The sequence below is a fragment of the Dromiciops gliroides genome, chromosome 5 (genome assembly GCF_019393635.1).
Source record: "Dromiciops gliroides isolate mDroGli1 chromosome 5, mDroGli1.pri, whole genome shotgun sequence".
Lineage (NCBI taxonomy): Eukaryota > Metazoa > Chordata > Mammalia > Microbiotheria > Microbiotheriidae > Dromiciops > Dromiciops gliroides.
Window position 1 is genome coordinate 93,836,424 of NC_057865.1, and position 17,827 is coordinate 93,854,250.

Consider the following 17,827-nt stretch of genomic DNA (forward strand, 5'->3'; position numbering starts at 1 on the left):
TCCCCCCCCCCCCCACCTCCTCTCCATGCACCCTCCTACAGACTCATCCTCCCGCTTCTGAGTAAAACGAAGCTTCTCTGGGACTAGAGTGCCCCGAAGGAGGCCTTCGACCTAGCTAGGCCTGCAGATCTCCCTCCGCACCCACCCACCCTTCACGTTCGGCCGTGGGTACCACTTCTGGCACCCTGAGTCAGTGATTTCATTCCTTTCAGCGAACACGAAGGCAATGGACCAAAGGATCCCCAAAGTTCCTTTCACTCCACATCTCTGACCTTCCGTGAGGTCGTTTCTGATTCCCCCAAGCTGAAGGTTACCTGTCCCTCCTCAGACTCCTTGTGTGCCCTTAGGGTCCTCGTTGGCTCCTGTCACCTTCTACTTTATAGCACACTTATTTACCTAAGTTGTATCCCCATATTACATTGTAAGATCCTGGACAGAAAGGACTGGGGCAACTAAGGCCGAGAGACATGAAGTGATTTGTCCAAGTTCAAACAGTTCAGAATGGAAGAGCCAGGTTTTGGACCTAGGACTTCTTGCTCCAAGGCCTGTGCCTTTCCCACCATGCCATCCATGCTTGTTGGTGAACAGGGGGGAAGACTTTTTGGTGACTTTTTAGAGCAGTGTTTCCAGAGGGCAGTAGCAGTTTACTTTTAAAGCAAGTAGCTAGAGAGGAAAGAGGAGCAATAGATTCAGGCCACAAGTCCTCACCAACTTTGAGCACCTCCTCATTTCCCCCAGGCATTTGGAGGTGAGGGTATTTCCACCTTTTCACTGGTGACAACCAATAGAAGTGTCAAGGAAACATCCCTTAAATTCCAAATGCCTCAGGGACTAGGGTATGTTCTGGTAGAATCAGGGAGCTTGGGACTAACAAAGGGGCTATGGGCCCATAAAAATTTAGGAAGAAAAAGGAGTAGGAATGGAGAGGGTAGAGTAACAATATCTATTCACAGGCCCACAGGATTTAGATCTGTAAAGGGTTCCCTCAGTTGAGAACCCTCTCATACTTTACCAAAAATCAAGGCCATTTGCTGAGTTTCTTCTCTCTCCTCTCCAGTCACTCAGTATTCTGACCATCTCTCCTCCTTCAATCCTTTCTCACATGATGAAGTGGCTTTACTCCTCCCCAAGGCTAACCCTTCTTATTCAGATGATCCCATTCCATCCCAACTCCTCCAACATATTTTCCCCTCTGACATGCCTACTCTTCCACTTATTTTCACTCTCTCTCTCTTGCTCTCGCTCTCTCTGCTAGCTCATTTCCTATTGCCTATCAACATGCCCATGTCTCCCCATCCTGAAAAAACCCTCACTTGACCTTCCCATCCCTGATAACTATTGTTCTATATCTCTTCTGGCCTTTATAGCTAAACACCTTGCAAATTCCATCTACATTAGGCGCCTCCACTATCCTCTCATCTTCTTAACACCTTGCAATCTGGCTTCTATTATTCCACTAGAACTGCTCTTTACTAAATTACCAATAATCTAATTGCCATGTCTCAGTTCTCATTCTCCTTGACTTCTCTACAACTTTTTTTTTGGGGGGGGGGAGCAGGGCAATGAGGATTAAATGACTTGCCCAGGGTCACATAGCTAGTGTGTCAAATGTCTGAGGCCACATTTGAACTTAGGTCCTCCTCAATCCAGGGCCAGTGCTTTATCCATTGCACCACCTACCTGCCCCCTCTACAGCTTTTTCTTTTTGGTGAGGCAGTTGGGGTTAAGTAACTTGCCCAGGGTCACACAGCTAGTGTTAAGTGTCTGAGGTCGGATTTGAACTCAGGTCCTCCTGAATCTAGGACCGGTGCTCTATCCATTAAAGCTTTTTTTTTTTTTAATTAGATAATAGATTAGGTGATCACCACCTGACAATGGAAAGTTCCCTTTTGGGAGGGAGGGGGGGAGTTTGAATGAGAGGTGGTGTTCCAGACTGGCTCCCTTACTTCTTTCTCCTTCTCCTTCTCCTTCTCCTTCTCCTTCTCTTTCTCCTCCTCCTCCTCCTCCTTCTGGCAATGAGGGTTAAGTGACTTGCCCAGGGTCACACAGCTAGTTAAGTGTCAGGTGACTGAGGCCGGATTTGAACTCAGGGAGTCCTGAATCCAGGGCCGGTGCTTTATCTACTGCGCCACCTAGCTGCCCCCCTTCTACAGCTTTTAACACTGCTAATAACGTTTTCAAGACATTCCTCACTCCAGCTTTCCCCCCATGTGACCCTCCTTTTCTGTCACCTTTGTTGGATCCTCCTCCACCACATGTCCTCTAACCATAGGTGTTCCTCAGGGTTCTGTCCGAGGAGTCATCCCAGATTCCTCACTCTCAGCACTCTGTCCAAGCTGTTGCCAAGACCTGTTGATTTCACCTTTGCACCATCTCCTCAATATGCCCTCTCTTCCTCTCTGACACTGCCACTATCCTGGTGCAGGTCCTCATCACCTCACGTAGATTACTGCAATAGCCTATCGGTGGGTCAGCCTGTCTGATCTCTCTCCCTACTAATCCAGACTCCATCAAGCCATTAAAATGCTTTTCCTAAAGGACTGGTCCTCTCATGTTACCCTCCCTTCCTCCCCGCCCCCCCCCCCCCAAATAAACTCTAGGGGCCGCCCATTGCCTCCAGGAGCAAATACAAAATGCTGTTTGACCTTCAAAACCCTTCATAATCTACCCCCCTCTCACCTTTCCAGTCTTCTTACACCTTATTCCTCAGTATATTTTTCTTCAATCAGGTAACATTGGCCTCCTGCTTGCATATAAAATGCTTTGTATTTGTTTGCATGCTGTTTTCTCTATTAGACTGTAAGCTCTTTAAGGGCAGGGACTATCTTTTGTTTCTTTTTTGTACTCCCAGTGCTTAGCACTGTGCTTGGCACATAGTTGTTAATTAATAAATGTTGACTGATTCTCAAGGGAATGGTAGGAGTGGGTGCCTTTCGTATCTCCCAAGTCACACTATTAGGCCCGTTTCCTCTTCTGTGCACAAGCAGGTAAGTAAGGGTAATCTCCAAAGTAGCCAGTAGCTAGAACTGGGACCCTTCCATGGATCTGTAAAACTTCATCATCCACCCCTGGACTGCCTTCCTCCCTTCATGCCATCTGGCACATGAAGTGTTGAATGACTCCAAGTATGGACTTCACAAAGCCTGGTGAAGGGAGGTCACTCTGGGACTATTCTCACAGTCCTATTCCAGATAAAAAGAATCGACAGCACAGAATAGGACCCAGGGTCCTAGAAAACACTGGGTCTCCCCATACTTTTGGTGTTCCCAAGAACGTGGTGCTTTCTTCCCAACCCTGGGTGCTCAAATATGGCAGTGCACCGCCCCAAAGCAGACCCTGATTCCTGACTGCTCTCATCAAAATTCATCTCTCTTTTGTCCCATACTTTCAGGACCCTATTCTCTGCTGAGATGACTGTGCTATTCTCATTAATTCCTTGTTACAGAGGTCTAGATGTGCACGGGGTGTTCTCAGGACAGCATTAGGTCAATGGACTAAACGGGTTTCCTTGACCCACTTACAAATGTATAAACAAGCACTAGGTACTGTTTAAAATGTAGCTGTTACTGAACTTGTAACTGAATGTCATATTTCTCAAACCTTTAGTGTAACTGTGTCCAGGACCTCAGAAAATTTAGACACACAGAATTCAATGTACAAGACAGTACACAAAGCACCAGAAACACAAAACAAAGACACCCAGGAAAAGCCATTCAGATACACTGACCAAGATGAGGTCTTGGTCTTGTTCTCCCACTTATCAATACATTGAACCCTGTAATCCCAGTATCTAATATCATCAAAGAAGTTTGGGTTCATCCTTTCATATTCTGTCCATAAGAAACTTCAGTGGGAGAAAGGTCAGTACCCTGCTCAGGGTCATTACCCCTTTCAGGTAACTGACCTGCCCTTTGCAATCTTAGTAACATCATAGGAGTGGCACAGGAAAAAAGGCTGGAGGGTAGACAGGAAATGGGGCCTCAGATGAATGTCAACATTCTTGGGAGATACTGTGGTGAATTCAAAAGAACACAGAATTGGGAATAACAGTAACTAGGATCTGGATAACATTTCTAACACTACTGGTGTATGCACAGCATGGGCAAGTCACTTCATTAAACCTATTTCCTCTTTTCCAAAATGATGACAAAATTCCCACTACCTACCTCACAAGACTGGAGAAAAAAGTACTTCACAAACCTTAAGATGCTACAGAACTGAGCTGTTAATACCATTCCTCATAGGAAACATTTTAACAGGATGCCTTAATGCAAAAGAGTCACTTCATTAATTTATCCAACACATTTATTGTTTTACTTGCTGAGGGGGGATACAGAGTTATCTGACAGTCTCTGCCCTTCAGGACTTCACAATCTAATAGGTAAGTGGTAGTGTGGGGAGCAGAACTAGCACTAACCTGGGTCCCAGTCCAGGATCTGCCACAAACTAGCTGTGTAACCCTGGACAAGGCACCTCCCACCTCTCTGAACCTCTCAGCATCCTCATCTGCAAAATGAGGAGTTGGACTAGTTAATTCAATTGAACAAACATTAAGCACCTCCCATGTGAACTATTCTAGATTTTAGGAATACAGAAAGTCACAACACAGACCTTGCTCTTAAGGAGCATACAATCTAACAGGGGAATAGACAGGTACAGAAATAACAATGATACAAGGGGAAAGTGAGATTAAATGCAAAAGTCCAGAAAAAAATGGAAGGAAAGGTCACATTCACCTAGAGGGTGGTTAGAGGTTTCAAGATGAAACCTGACTGGGTATTCAAGGGATTTTGCAACAGAGATAGGGGAGGGTGGAAGGGAAAACATAAGGTCTACTCCAAAAATAGAACACAGCATGAGGAACACAGAAAGGTGGGGCCAACATGAAAATGGGGGGGGGGGAGCAAAACCTAGCTTAGCTCAAAGAATGTTAAGGGTAATATGATGCTGGAAAGGTAGGGTGGAAACATTATGGAATCTCTCAAATGCCAGGATCAAGAGTTTATCCTTTCCTTGGTAAGTAATAGGGAACCATGGATGATTTTTGAGAAGTGACATGATCAAAGCAGTGCATTATAAAGTTTGCTCAAGCAAGGAGGGGATAGCCTGGAAGCACAAAGATCAGTTAGATTATTACAATAGCCTAAACAAAGAGAGATGAGGCCCTAAGATTACAATGGGGGACACTGTGCAGGTATAATTTTCAGGACGAGATCATTAGATACTGGGATGGGGGACGGAGAGAGAAGTTTTAAGAAAAAAGGCAAGTAATATGCATCCGTAACTGAAAGGATGGTGGTTACGGCAGAAATTGAAGATGTGAGGAAAGCAGGTTTTGCAGATTATAGAACGAGCTCGGTTTTGGGCAGACTGATTTTGATGTGCTAGAAGAACATATAGACGGAGATTCAGTGGGCAGTTGGAGCTTATGAAGCTATAGCTCTCTGGAAGTTTATTTTCCATGACGACGGGAAAGGGAAGGCTATGACAGGATATTAATATGGAAAAGTTACCCAGTTTGACCAGAAAAGATAAGTTCTCTGCATAGACATAATTGAAGCCAACAGAAGCAAAAGTATTTTCAAAAGAAAGAAGTGGGCAGTGTCTTGAGGAACATAGGGTTAAGGGGTAGGACAACAAAGGACCAATCAGGGAAAGGGACTAAGGATCAGTCAGAGGTAAAATGAACAAAATGCAACAGTATGGAAGTCAAAGTAGAGGGTATCAAGTACAATGGCACAGGGGAGCCACAGTATCAAATACTAGTCTAAGATCCCTTCTTCCAGTTCCAATATTCTCTAAGTTCATGAATCTGAAGCATGTTCACAAATAACTAAATATAAAGTCGTATGACCTACAATATTGGGAATCCAAGTCCCATGGAAGGCAGGAGAAACATTTAAAGAGGTCCTGTCCACTTGCCTGACCTCATTTACATATGGACGTGCATTTTTGTGTAATGGGAATTGACACTGAAGTGGAATTAGCCCACTACTGCCAACCAGTTTTGGGATAATTGATATTACCCTAGAAGCACCTTCTCTACTAAAGTCACATCTTGATTACCCACTAAGGTACAGGCTCCTAAAGAGCAAAACCTGGGTCTAACCAGTCTACAAACTTTACAGCATCTTAATCACACCCAAGATGCTGGTCGTGTCTGAACAAAACTTAATTTTGAGAACCCACATTTGGATTTTGACTGCCTGTGTGACCATAAGCAAGTCTATGAGCCTCATTTATATGTAAAAGGCCAGGATTGGACTCGATAACCTCTGATCTGTTCACTCTTCCAGGTCTAAATCTTTGATCTTATGATAATGGTAAAGTCAGGAATAAAGATGGTTCTGCCTTCCCTAGTTTAGCCTATAGGAAGATCCACAGCAAAAGAATAGGAAGATAAAGCTCCCTGGAGACCTGGGCTCTCATCCTAGTTCTATCTGCTTGCCAGAGAGCCCTGAGTGGCTTCAGTTTGCCCCTCTAGAAAATTATTACAACCCTGGGGCTGGAGTCACTGCACTCTCTTGAGATTTCCAGCTATAAGAAACGACTAAGTCTACAGCACTCTGGAATGCCTCGATCAGGGAACCTGACTTGATTCTTGACCCCATTCTCCTTCACCCACCACCCCAAGTCCCAATGATGCTTTAAATTTTATTTTCTGGGTTTCTACCTCTGCACAGGAGTTGTCCACACTTTCACAACTCAATGCAGAAAGAGAACACATTTCAGCCAAAGCTGCAAATCAGTTTTATTCACTGGGACTTGAGGGAAATAGACTTGCTATGTATGGCTTGGTTCCAGAGGACAGAACTAGAACCAATGGGTAGAAAGGACATGAAAATACACTTTTATTTAATGTAAGAAAGAAATTTCTAACAACTAGATGTTCAGTAGCAGAATGAACTACCTTCAAAGGGTTTTCAGGCCCCATCACTGGAAGTATTCAAGCACAGGCTGGTCTATAGAGATGAGGTAAGAAATTCCCGTGTTCAGTGACAACCAGATGAACTCTAAGGTCCATTCCAACAGGTTCTTTAGATCTCTTCCATGCCTATCCCATACCTGACCTATTCCCCAGGGCTTTTCCATTTGCCCTTCTTAGATTATTAGAAGCCAGTGTCTTCCTTTCTCTACAGTACAGTAACAAGAGCTAGAAGAACTAAAGGAAATGGGGACTCTAGTTCAGGATTTAGACAGTCTTAATCTGGAAAATGAAAACAGGGAGGGAAGGCAGAAAAGGCTCTCTGTGTTGAGACAATCCAGAGCTAAAAAGTTGTGGTTAGAGAGAAGGCTACATACACATAAAGGAAAGAAGGTAGACTTGGGCTTGGAATTGGGGGTACAGGGGGAGAATAGCATGAAAGGGATGGAAGAAATCAGGTGCTACTAAAAACTGACACCATGAGGGCATTTCATTCCCTGGAGACGTCTGAATAAATCCAGATGCTGCCTAACATATTGGAAATATTTGCATGTGTCCAGATGTTTTCCTCATTCTCTCCAGCTGCTGATGCATCTTCTTTTCAAATATTTCTTCCGCTGGGGGCAAGATGAGAAGCATAACTTCCAGTAAGGTGGGGACAGGTGGGGTACCTGGAAACCTCTAAAAGGCCTGCAGGGCCAAGGGCACCCAGTGCTCTCTCCAGGGTCCTGACCAGCCTCCAAAAGCCTCCCATCCCTTACCCCATCACCATAACAGGCATCCTCCAGTCCATCTCCATCATGACACCTGTCCTTTCTCTTTGCCTACTGCCCAAAGTTTGTCTCCCCACTCTACTCTCCCACTTCCACTGGCTCAGGCCACATGCTTCCTCTGATGGGTCAGGAGCTTTTGCTCATGGCTGAAGCTCTCACCGCAGGTGGCACAGATGAATGGCCCCTCTCGACTGTGGCTCTTGCGGTGTGTGATGAGGTTGGATTTCTGACTGAACCGCCTTTCACAATCAGGGCAAGCATAAGGCCGCTCACCTGTATGAATGCGGCGGTGGGACACAAGGTTGGATTTCTGGCTGAAGGCCTTGCCGCAGTCAGGACAGGCATAGGGCCTCTCACCTGTGTGGATGCGGCGGTGTGCTGCCAGGTAGGGCTTATGCCTAAAGGACTTGCCACAGTCGGGGCAAATGAAGGGCCGCTCTGGGGCATGGTCACGACGGTGGGCTGCCAGGTGGCTTCCTTGTGAGAAACGGCGGCCACATTCCAGGCAGGCAAAGGGCCGCTCACCTGAGTGGATGCGGATGTGAGCCACCAAGTGGGTCTTCTTACTGAAGTTCTTTCCACATTCACTGCAGGTGAAAGGACGTTCCCCAGGATGTAGTTGCTGCTGACCTCGCAAAGACCTGCGGTTCCGGAAGGTGTGGCCACCCTCATCATAGCTATAGGGGACAGCAGGATCCACATCTTGGCCCTGCGGAAGATTCATTCCCTGGTCCTGCTGGGGATCTAAGACCTGGTCTTGCTGGGGGTCCACCTGATCTTGCTGAGCGTCTGTGGACTGATCCTGCTGGGAGTCTATGGCCTGGTCCTGCTGAAAGTTCATGGCCTGGTCCTGCTGGGGGTCTATTGCCTGGTCTTGCTGAGTCTCCTGTAGCTGAGAGGGAATCTGGAAACTCCCTTGGCTACTGGTAGCTTCCACAGAGCCCTGAGGGCGCCGGTGAATCTTGCCATGGGACAAAAGGTTGGGTTTGTGACGAAAGCGGCGCCCACATTCCGTGCATGGATAAGGCTTCTCACCAGTATGAATTCGTCGGTGGGAGGTCAGGTAGGGCTTATTAGTGAACCGTTTCCCACACTCGGGGCACTGGTGGGGACGTTCACCAGTGTGCACACGGCGGTGAGCAATCAGGTTGGGCTTGTGACGGAAACATTTGCCACACCAGGCACACTGGAAGGGTCGGTCAGCAGCATCACCACCTGGCTGGGCAGCAGTAAGTGCTGGGCGGCCTCGGGGCCGAGGTGCGAGGGCCTTTTCTGATGCCTGTGCTTCAGCCACATGGATCTGCTTGTGAACAACTAGCTCAGCCCACTGTGCAAAGCTCTGGCCACAGCCACTGCAGATGAAACGACGAGGTGGCGGGGCAGGAGGGTGGTTCTGTCGTAGGTGTGCCCGAAGCTGAGAGGCTCGGCTGAAGCGTTTTTCACACTTGGGGCAGGCGACTGCTTGAGCAGATGAGGCGTGAGCCTGGCCATGCAGTGCAAGGGCTGCCCAACTCCTAAAATTCTGCCCACAGACTTGGCACAGGAAACCTGCGTTAGGGGGCATGGCTGTGGCAGCAGAGTGGGCCAGGCGGTGTAAGGCCAAGAAAGGAGCATGGTGAAATCGACGCCCACACTCAGGGCAGGGCAAGGGTGGACGGCCATGGCGCCGACGACTATGATGCCTCAAGGCTGCCCATCCAGGGAAGTGCCTCCCACAGCGGGCACAGCGGTAGGCACCACCCTGGAGCAGGCCCCCATGACTAGTTGCCACAGTCCCTTCTAATTTAATCCTATGAGTATCCTGCTCTGGCCCTTGAAGTGACTCCTGAAAAGATCCAGAGAAGAGTCGAGCCTGGGATGGACCTACAGTAGGGGGTCTCCTGCAACGACGCTCCAGCAGAGGTCCTTGCCCTGCTGGGGATAAAGAAATCAGAGTCAGTTTAGAAGAGCTACCATGTGACCTAGGGAAAGTCTGTGTTTTGTTTTTTGGTGAGGCAATTGGGGTTAAGTGACTTGCCCAGGGTCACACAGCTAGTAAGTGTTAAGTGTCTAAGGTCAGATTTGAACTCAGGTCTTCCTGAATCCAGGGCTGGTGCTTTATCCACTGAGCCACCTAGCTGCCCCAGAGTAGTCTTAAATGACCCCTCTAGAAGGCCATTTCCTCCTCTATAAATTGAGAGGGTTGGACCTCCCTTAGGGTACTATGTAGCTCTAAATATTGTGGACAAAGAGGCAGCCTCAGAGTCAGGAACACCGGGGTTCAGTTCCTGCCTCTGATACAATGGTGGTTCAACCCCAAGCAAGGCACTTCAACCTTTCAGTGCCCCAGACAACTCACAAAGACCATAAGCAGGAGCTGATCTATTAGTACAGGGAGTTCCCTGTACCAATATAATCCCAGGTCCTGCCCCCCCACCCCCAAATCAAGTCATTTCATGCCTCCCCTCTTCCATGAAGTCTGTCCTGAATACTCCAAGTTACAATGCTCTCTCCCAGACTTTCAGACAGCACTTACTGTGTACTCTGATCCTCCAAGCGGCAAAAGGGAAAAAGCCAATACCACTACTGCCCTTCAGAGAAATAATCCCCCTGCACAGCCAGGCACCTTGAAGGCAGTCCTTAAAGCCACCCTGGGCAAGGAATAAGCTGAGGCCTATGAGGCCTACCCCTCCAACTCCTTCCCCAACCCAAAGAGTGAACAGCATAGTGGTCTTTATCTTCAGGGCCACAGCTAGCTGCTCAAGACTCAAGAGGACCAAGTGCACTGAGGAAAGAGACACTTACCTGTAGTGTTTCGGAGCACCCTGCCCCCACCAGAAGGGAGCTGCCCCCCACTGCCACATGGCTCCTCCCCAGGAGACCCTAGAAGGATAAATAGCCATACTGAGTAGGGGAGAGAAATGGCAGCAACAAGGCTTTTTTCCCTAGGGTTCCTCCAGCGTCCTGCCTTGCCACCTACTCCAAGTGTCCTCCCCCGCCCCCACTGTCCCCCCAGTTTCCCTTTTCTTCTTAGAGGAAGAGAGAATTAGCTCTTTCTCATAGGCCAGGCAGTTGGGTACACCAACGAATACTGCCCCACTGTAGCCCTTACTTGAAATGTGATCGTCTACATATGTACTTAGGTGGCATCAGGAAGAACCCCAGAGCCTACCCTGGGAATGCAGGAACAGGCGATTCTCCTTCCAGCCTCTTTTCCGAATGAACCTACTTCTCCCTGGAGAGAGATATCTCCGATCCTTTCCAGAATGTAGGGATGCCTGCAACAACAAAAACTTCACCTACACCACTCCAGACAAACAAGACTTACTCTAACTACAGTGGGCCCAGTCCTCCCAGAGACAGATGGAGAGAAACCAGTTTTCATGGAGCAATTGTTAGTTTCCCCACAAGTGTTTTCACATCAGTGTCATTTCACAAGTATAAGATGGGGAGGCACTTGGGGATTTTGGTGGACTCCAGTTCAACATGAATGCGCAGTTTGACACAGCAGCTAAAACAAAGCTAAAGCAATCTTAAGTGGTATTAAGGGAGGCACACAGCATCCAGTACCAAGAAAGAGATAGCCCCACTGTATTCTGCCCTGGTCAAAGCACACCTGGAGAACTGTGTTCAGGTCTGAGCACTTTGTTTTAGGAAGGATACTGACAAGCTTTAGTGTGTACATTCAGAAACACCACCAGGATGGATCTAGGCTTTAAGACCGTACCTTTACAAGGACTGGTTGAAAGATTTTAGGGAGGAAGAGGCTGTTTTTAGTGTATAAAGATAAAGTTGCTGGAAGGCAGATTTCAGACGAATGTAAAGAGGAAAAAACTCTTAAAAATCTGAGTGATGCCCAAGTGGAATGGAGGGAAGGCTGGGTGACCACTTTTTGTACTACGTTGCAGAGGGGGATGTAGGTCAGGCTGAGGTTGGCTTTAATGGCCTGAGATTCTGGGGTTCTGCCCCCACCCCAATCCAGGGATCCTTTTATCCCCCGAAGGGCTTCTCCCACCCGCCCTTATTTTGTCTTCACTTTCCCCATTTCCCCAGACAGCCAGGAGGCCAGGTCTGCGCATACTCACACTCCACCACCCCTGGGCAATGGTGGAGAACAAAGGCAGGGCCGAGACGCGCGGAGCCAGGGCGGCCAGCACACCTCTCCCACGCAGGGGGCGTGCACGCAGCTCCAGGTGTACGTGCGCACCCACACATCCGGAGCCCCCCGCACATGCGCAGAGATGTGGACATACGCATTTGCACCCACGAGTATTTGGGCCCCACAAAAGGCGCAGGCGCCCCCCCACACCCCCCGCGCCTCCAGTGCTCAAGATATCCCCCTTACACACACAACCCGTGGTGTCCAAGACAAGCGCACGGCCACCCCTCTCCTCCCGCGCATGCGCCCTCGTCTGCCCCGCACCCCAGGCGTTGTAGGCCCCATTCGCCCCTATTTCTAAATCTCCCCCCTTCCAGCTTCCCCCATAGTCGGCCCCCGAAGGGTCGTACCTCCCGGTCCGTGTGCTTGTATGCACGCCTCCCATCCATGTACGGGGAAACCGGCGCCGCTTCCCCGCCCAGCAGCAGGCCCAGCCTCACCGCTGCCAGGCCCATCCCCTCCCCGCCACCTCCCGGCCTCCCTCGAGCTCTCCTTCCTCCCCCTGTCCGCGCTCCGACCCTCTGTGCCTCCCTCCTTCCCTGGCAGAGCCCAGCACCATGTGACTACTGGAGCTGCCGAGGGTCAGTCCCCGTGCTTGGGCGCAGGGCGGGGAGGGGCGGAGCTGCCAAGGCCTCTGCGGGGGGGCGGGCGCGGGGCGGGGCGGTGTCCTCTCCAGCGCTGGACCGAGGGACTCGGCCTGGCTACGCGATTGGGGTTGGGAGTACTTGGTTGTCGTGGGATTCAACACGAGAGATTCCGGGACGCGCCTTATTTTACATATGGGGAAACTGAGACTTCTCCAAGGTCACGCGGTCGGCATTAGCTAGGATTCTAACGTGGGCTTTCCGACAGGAAATTCAGGTGCAGCCTCCAGGGCGCGGACCTGTGCCGAAGGTCCAGATTTCCATGAATCTTAGCTCTGTTGTGTTGCTGGGAAAAGACCCTCCCCCTCCCCCCGAACTCAGAACCCGACGCGGGTTGGGGGTGGCTGTGTTTGTGCAGTCGAATCACCTTTCTGGGCCTCGGTTTCCTCATTGGTAAAATATCTTTCCTGCACTGACCCCGGCCTCCGCCCCCGCGCCGTGCCCTTCCTCCCCTGGCACCGTGTGATTAACTACCCAGTGCGTACATAGCGCGGCGCCTGGCACCATGTGCAGCCTATTTTTTTCACTTGCGTCCGATTCTTCGTAACTCCACTTGGGATTTTGTCCTGCCATTTCCTTCTCCAGCTCGTTTTTACAGATGAGGGACTGAATATGATAAAAAGATATAGATCCATAGACTCTCCCATTAGAACCCAAGCTCACTGTGATTAGGGATTGTTTCATTCTTTTTCTTCCCCAGGTCCTAATACAGTGCATGGTATACACTAGGCACTTAATAGATATATATTGGTTAATTGAGGCAGTGGTTGAGGCCAATTAAAATCCCAAAAAACTATGTGGATGAGGGACTAAATCCTTCATCCAACAGGATCCGGTAGTTGGGTTCCTTTCATGGAATCAGGGGAACGACCAAATGATTTCTTAAAATCCTATCAGGCCCTAGGATCAATTTTTTCATCTATGACAAATCTATCTTTTTCTGCCTGTACTCCCAGCTCAGCCTGGGATCCTGAAGAGGTCCCAGTTTTTTAACCTGTCCTCATGGATCACCATCCTTTACCTCCTTGGCAAAGGATCACAGTGGTCTGAGGTGACTGAGAGAATCTTGGCTAAGGATATATGTGCAATATTAAGAAAGAAGGAGGAAAAGGAAGGGTATGGGTGACCAGACTGGCATTAGAAAGGACTTTAGAGAGCTTCTGGTCTAAAACATTTGTTTTCCAAATGAAATCAGGATCCAGAGAAATTTGCCCAGGGTCTTAAAGCTACTTAATGAGAGAACCAAAACTTAGGTAGAAGGTATATGCATCTTGTGATGAAGGACATTGCAAGGCCTTGCCTCCCCTCAAAGAACTACCTCCCCTGCCCACTTACCATGGATTCATTTTCTTCTTCCTAGTCTGAAAGTTATACCTTTAAATTTACACCATTAAAATCAATCTTCACAAGAGGAGTGAAGTAGGAGTAACCACTTGACCTACTCAACAATTTACTCCAAGTCATTTGTGGCTCTAGACAACCCCTTCTAATCATTGATCAGAACCTGTTACCTTTTTCAGGACAGGACAATTCATCCCTGAGCTCCAGAGCATTGCAGAGAGGAATTCCTTCATAAAATCTCCATCATCTTATTGATAGGTAATATAGCTTCTCATCCAATACAGACCCCAAGAGGACCCTTCTCTTGGTCCCCATTCCAGTCCCAGGCAGTGTCTCCCTGCCCTTGGGAAGTGAGCTACAGCAAAGGCCTGAGTGAGTTTCAGAAATAGAGGTGATTCCCAGGCCCAACAAATTCTGATTTTCATTTTCTCCCCTCAGACTACTTTAAAACACAGATAACCATTGTGAAGCAACAGGATCCAAGTCAGGAAGGAGACCTTCATTTACTCATTCATTTAACAAACATTCACTATGTGCTTACTAAATATTAGGTAATAGAGGTACAAGGGTGTATAGAACACAGAGTAGGGGCCTTTTGGGGGGCCTTGAAACCCTTTGGCAATCTGGTGAAGCCCATGGACCCCTCAGAATAATGGTTTTAAATGCATAAAATAAAATATATAGGATTATGAAGGAAATCAAAGTTAGCAAAAATACAGATGCATGTATGTGTATATTTATATTTTTTCCCCATCCAAGTTCACATAACTCCTGAAATCTATTCCTGGATCCTTTGTGGGTCAAGGACCCCAAGTTAACAACCACTGATATAAACACTGCCTTAACAGAGGTCAGGAAAAACAGGTACACAGGTAAGTATGATGCACAAAAGAGTAAAATGAATGCAAAGGATAGGGCCAAAGTGTTGTGAGAAATATGATTAGCAAGAGATCATTCATCTTTAGCTTGGAGGAGTGGGATATCAGAGAGATTGAGACTTCATCAGAAGGCAGCACCTCAGTGGAAAAGATGTCAACAGATGAAGATAGCAGGATGTAAAGGTATCCTTTCTCGGCATGGGAGACAGCATAAGCAGGAGACTGTACATGAGGACAGGGGAAGAAGTGTCCACCTAGCTGAAGAGGAGGATCATGACATAAAGCCAAAATAGGCTGCAGGCAGATCATGTGTGACTTTATACTTTTTTGGGTAAGACAATATGGAGGAACTGAAATGTTTTGAGTAGTGGTGTGAAGACATGATGAGAGCAGTGCATTGGGACTATTACGGGGCATCATGCGAATGATGAACACTTGGGAATCAAACCAGACAGATTGAATCCCATTTGGTGTTTTCTTCCTTTTCTCTGCTGGTCAGTACTGGTGGTCAGCATCCTTGAGCTACCAGGGTAGAATCCCTTTCTGTACCTCTCACTACTATTGCTATCAGTGCAGGAAGCATCAATTTCACCCAGTTCTTCCACCCTTAAGTATGAATACCCACCCCACCCCCCATTTCTTTCCTCTTTATCACCTAGAATAGCAAAAAGATCTTTTGTTTTTTGTTTTTTGGTCAGGGCAATAAGGGTTAAGTGACTTGCCCAGGGTCACACAGCTAGTAAGCGTCAAGTGTTTTAGGCTGTATTTGAACTCAGGTCCTCCTGAATCTAGGGCCGGTGCTTTATCCACTGTGCACCTAGCTACCCTCAAAAGGATCTTAAAAAAACCAAAAAACCTACTTTAATAACTTGCCTGCTAGAAGGAACCTTAAAGACCATCTAATCCAACCTCATTATTTTACAGATGAAGAACTTATGGCCCAGAAAAAAGTTAAGTAACTTGCCCAAAGTCACAGAGATAGTTATAAGCAGAGCTGAAATTTGAACCTAGATCTTCAAACTCCATGGCATGTGTTCTTTCCATGATGACAATCTGTTCCTAACAGAAAAAGGATGTGATAAAAACAAACATCAGAATCATCAAGCTACAGACCATGAAGATCTTATTCTAGCCATAGATACTAGAAAAGAATTCTCTCAATGAGGCTAGCTGCTCACTTCTCTGCCTCAGAAGAAAGGCTCTGAGCTCCCCTAACCCCCTATTACATATAATATAAAACCCCAGATCAAGATCCTTTCTACTTCAAAGCTTAGCCCCTTCTGGCCCCTCCCACCAACTTCCAAGGACAGGATTTCCAGGCACCATAACACCTCCATATTTGCTAGGCTCTCCACTCCCCAAGTTCAGATTAATGAGTCATGACATATCTACCCATCAAGGAAGTAATCGCTGAAGATACTTCTAGTTAAAAATGAAGACTCCATTACTGGGCTTAAACCTCCAAGGAAGTCATTGGTAAGAAGAAAGACCCCACCATATACACCAAAAATATTTCAGGAGTACTTTTTGTGATAGCTAAGAACTGGAATAAAATTATTTGCCCGTTGACTGTGAAATGGGTAAACAAATTATGAATACATGCATGTAATGGAATTATACATGCCTGTAAGAAATTATGTATGAAAAAAAAGAAATTATGTATGTGATGAATACAGAGAAGCATGGAATGATCTACATGAACTGATACATAGTAAATTAAGTAGAACCAAGAAAACAACATATACAGTAATTACAGCAATGCAAATGGAAAGAATCACCATACACCAAAAACCCAAAAGTAAATGTAACACATTTATAAAGATCAAACAGTACTGAAGCAGGAATGAAGAGATACAAAAAGACACCTCTAGCCCACTGCTTTGTGGAGGTGGCAGATCCACAGGTAACACATAAACATTGTGCATATTATTTGTTATATGAGGTGAGTCTCTGGGAGAGGAAGGGATAATGGACATACTATGGTGAAGGGATACTGTGAGTACTATGGTGATGTAAGACAGAGGTATGAAATACTCTGGCCTGACTGCATTGTGACCCTCCCCAGTGCAGCTCAAAACAGATTAAAATGTAATTGGGAGGGGCAGCTAGTTGGCGCAGTGGATAAAGCACCGGCCCTGGATTCAGGAGTACCTGAGTTCAAATCTGGCCTCAGACACTTAACACTTACTAGCTGTGTGACCCTGGGCAAGTCACTTAACCCCCACTGCCCCCCAAAAAACAAAACAAAACAAAAAAAGATATATAATTGGGAAATATTTAAATAAATAAATAAAAAATACAATACAACATGGATATTGTTAATATGTGGTTTTCTAAGTTAATATGCTGCCCATATGGATTTTTACATATTATTTTGTGGCTCCCATTTCTATTTGAGCTTGATATCACTGGTGTAAAAAATAGAAGAAATCAATAAAAAATTTTCCAAAAGGAAATGGTATCACTGTACCATGAGTAGATAGAGAACAAGTCTTGGAACCAGGAAGCCCTGGGTTCAAGTTCGGACTCTGACACATTGGCTGTGTGACTCTGGGCAGGCTAACTTCTCTGTGCACCCAGGCAACTCTAAGACCATAAATTGCAAAGTAGGTACCATTCTGCAGTAGTAGAGGATGCTTCTTCCTAGTGAGTTCTCTGTGAATTCACAGGTCTCTCCCTGGAGCCCCCCCCCCAAAGGAATGTAGACAAATAGTTATAATGCAAAGGAAAGGAAGATAAATATAAAGGAGAATGATTCTTTCTATCCTTAGCATATGACTTGTATATGATACTACGTACAATTTCATACAATTCTCAACAGCAGCAGCATGAGGGGAGGCTATTTCATCAGGGTACCCATATACCCTGTTGAGGACATAGCTACAATAATTGTCTATTGTAGTTGGGAAGCATTCTAGGGTATTAGGAGGTTTTGCCCCACCCAACCCCCAATAACTTCACATTTTATGTCCCCTGTAGCTACTTCTAGAGCCTTCGAGGCACAATTCCTTCATGTGGCCCTAGGACCCCTCCACCCACTCTTTAGCTCTCTTGCCATCCCTAATACACTTTTTTTTTTTTTGGTGAGGCAACTGGGGTTAAGTGACTTGCCCAGGGTTACACAGCTA

At 47.0% G+C, this 17,827-nt stretch overlaps 1 protein-coding gene across 2 annotated transcripts; it reads right to left on the minus strand.

Annotated features, from left to right (window-relative positions):
- Positions 1-4,287: 4,287 nt before the first annotated feature.
- On the minus strand, positions 4,288-12,380 carry REPIN1 (replication initiator 1). Of its 2 annotated transcripts, none has more exons than XM_043966105.1 (4): positions 12,187-12,380; positions 10,850-10,955; positions 10,483-10,560; positions 4,288-9,609 (listed from the first exon to the last, which is right to left on the minus strand). In XM_043966105.1, the coding sequence occupies exons 1-4, from the start codon at positions 12,289-12,291 to the stop codon at positions 7,799-7,801; spliced, it is 2,100 nt and encodes a 699-aa protein (XP_043822040.1). In that variant the 5' UTR covers positions 12,292-12,380; the 3' UTR covers positions 4,288-7,798. The 2 variants fall into 2 exon arrangements, with proteins under 2 accessions (XP_043822040.1, XP_043822039.1); XM_043966104.1 differs by having other exon boundaries at positions 4,288-9,612.
- Between the last annotated feature and the right edge of the window lie 5,447 nt (positions 12,381-17,827).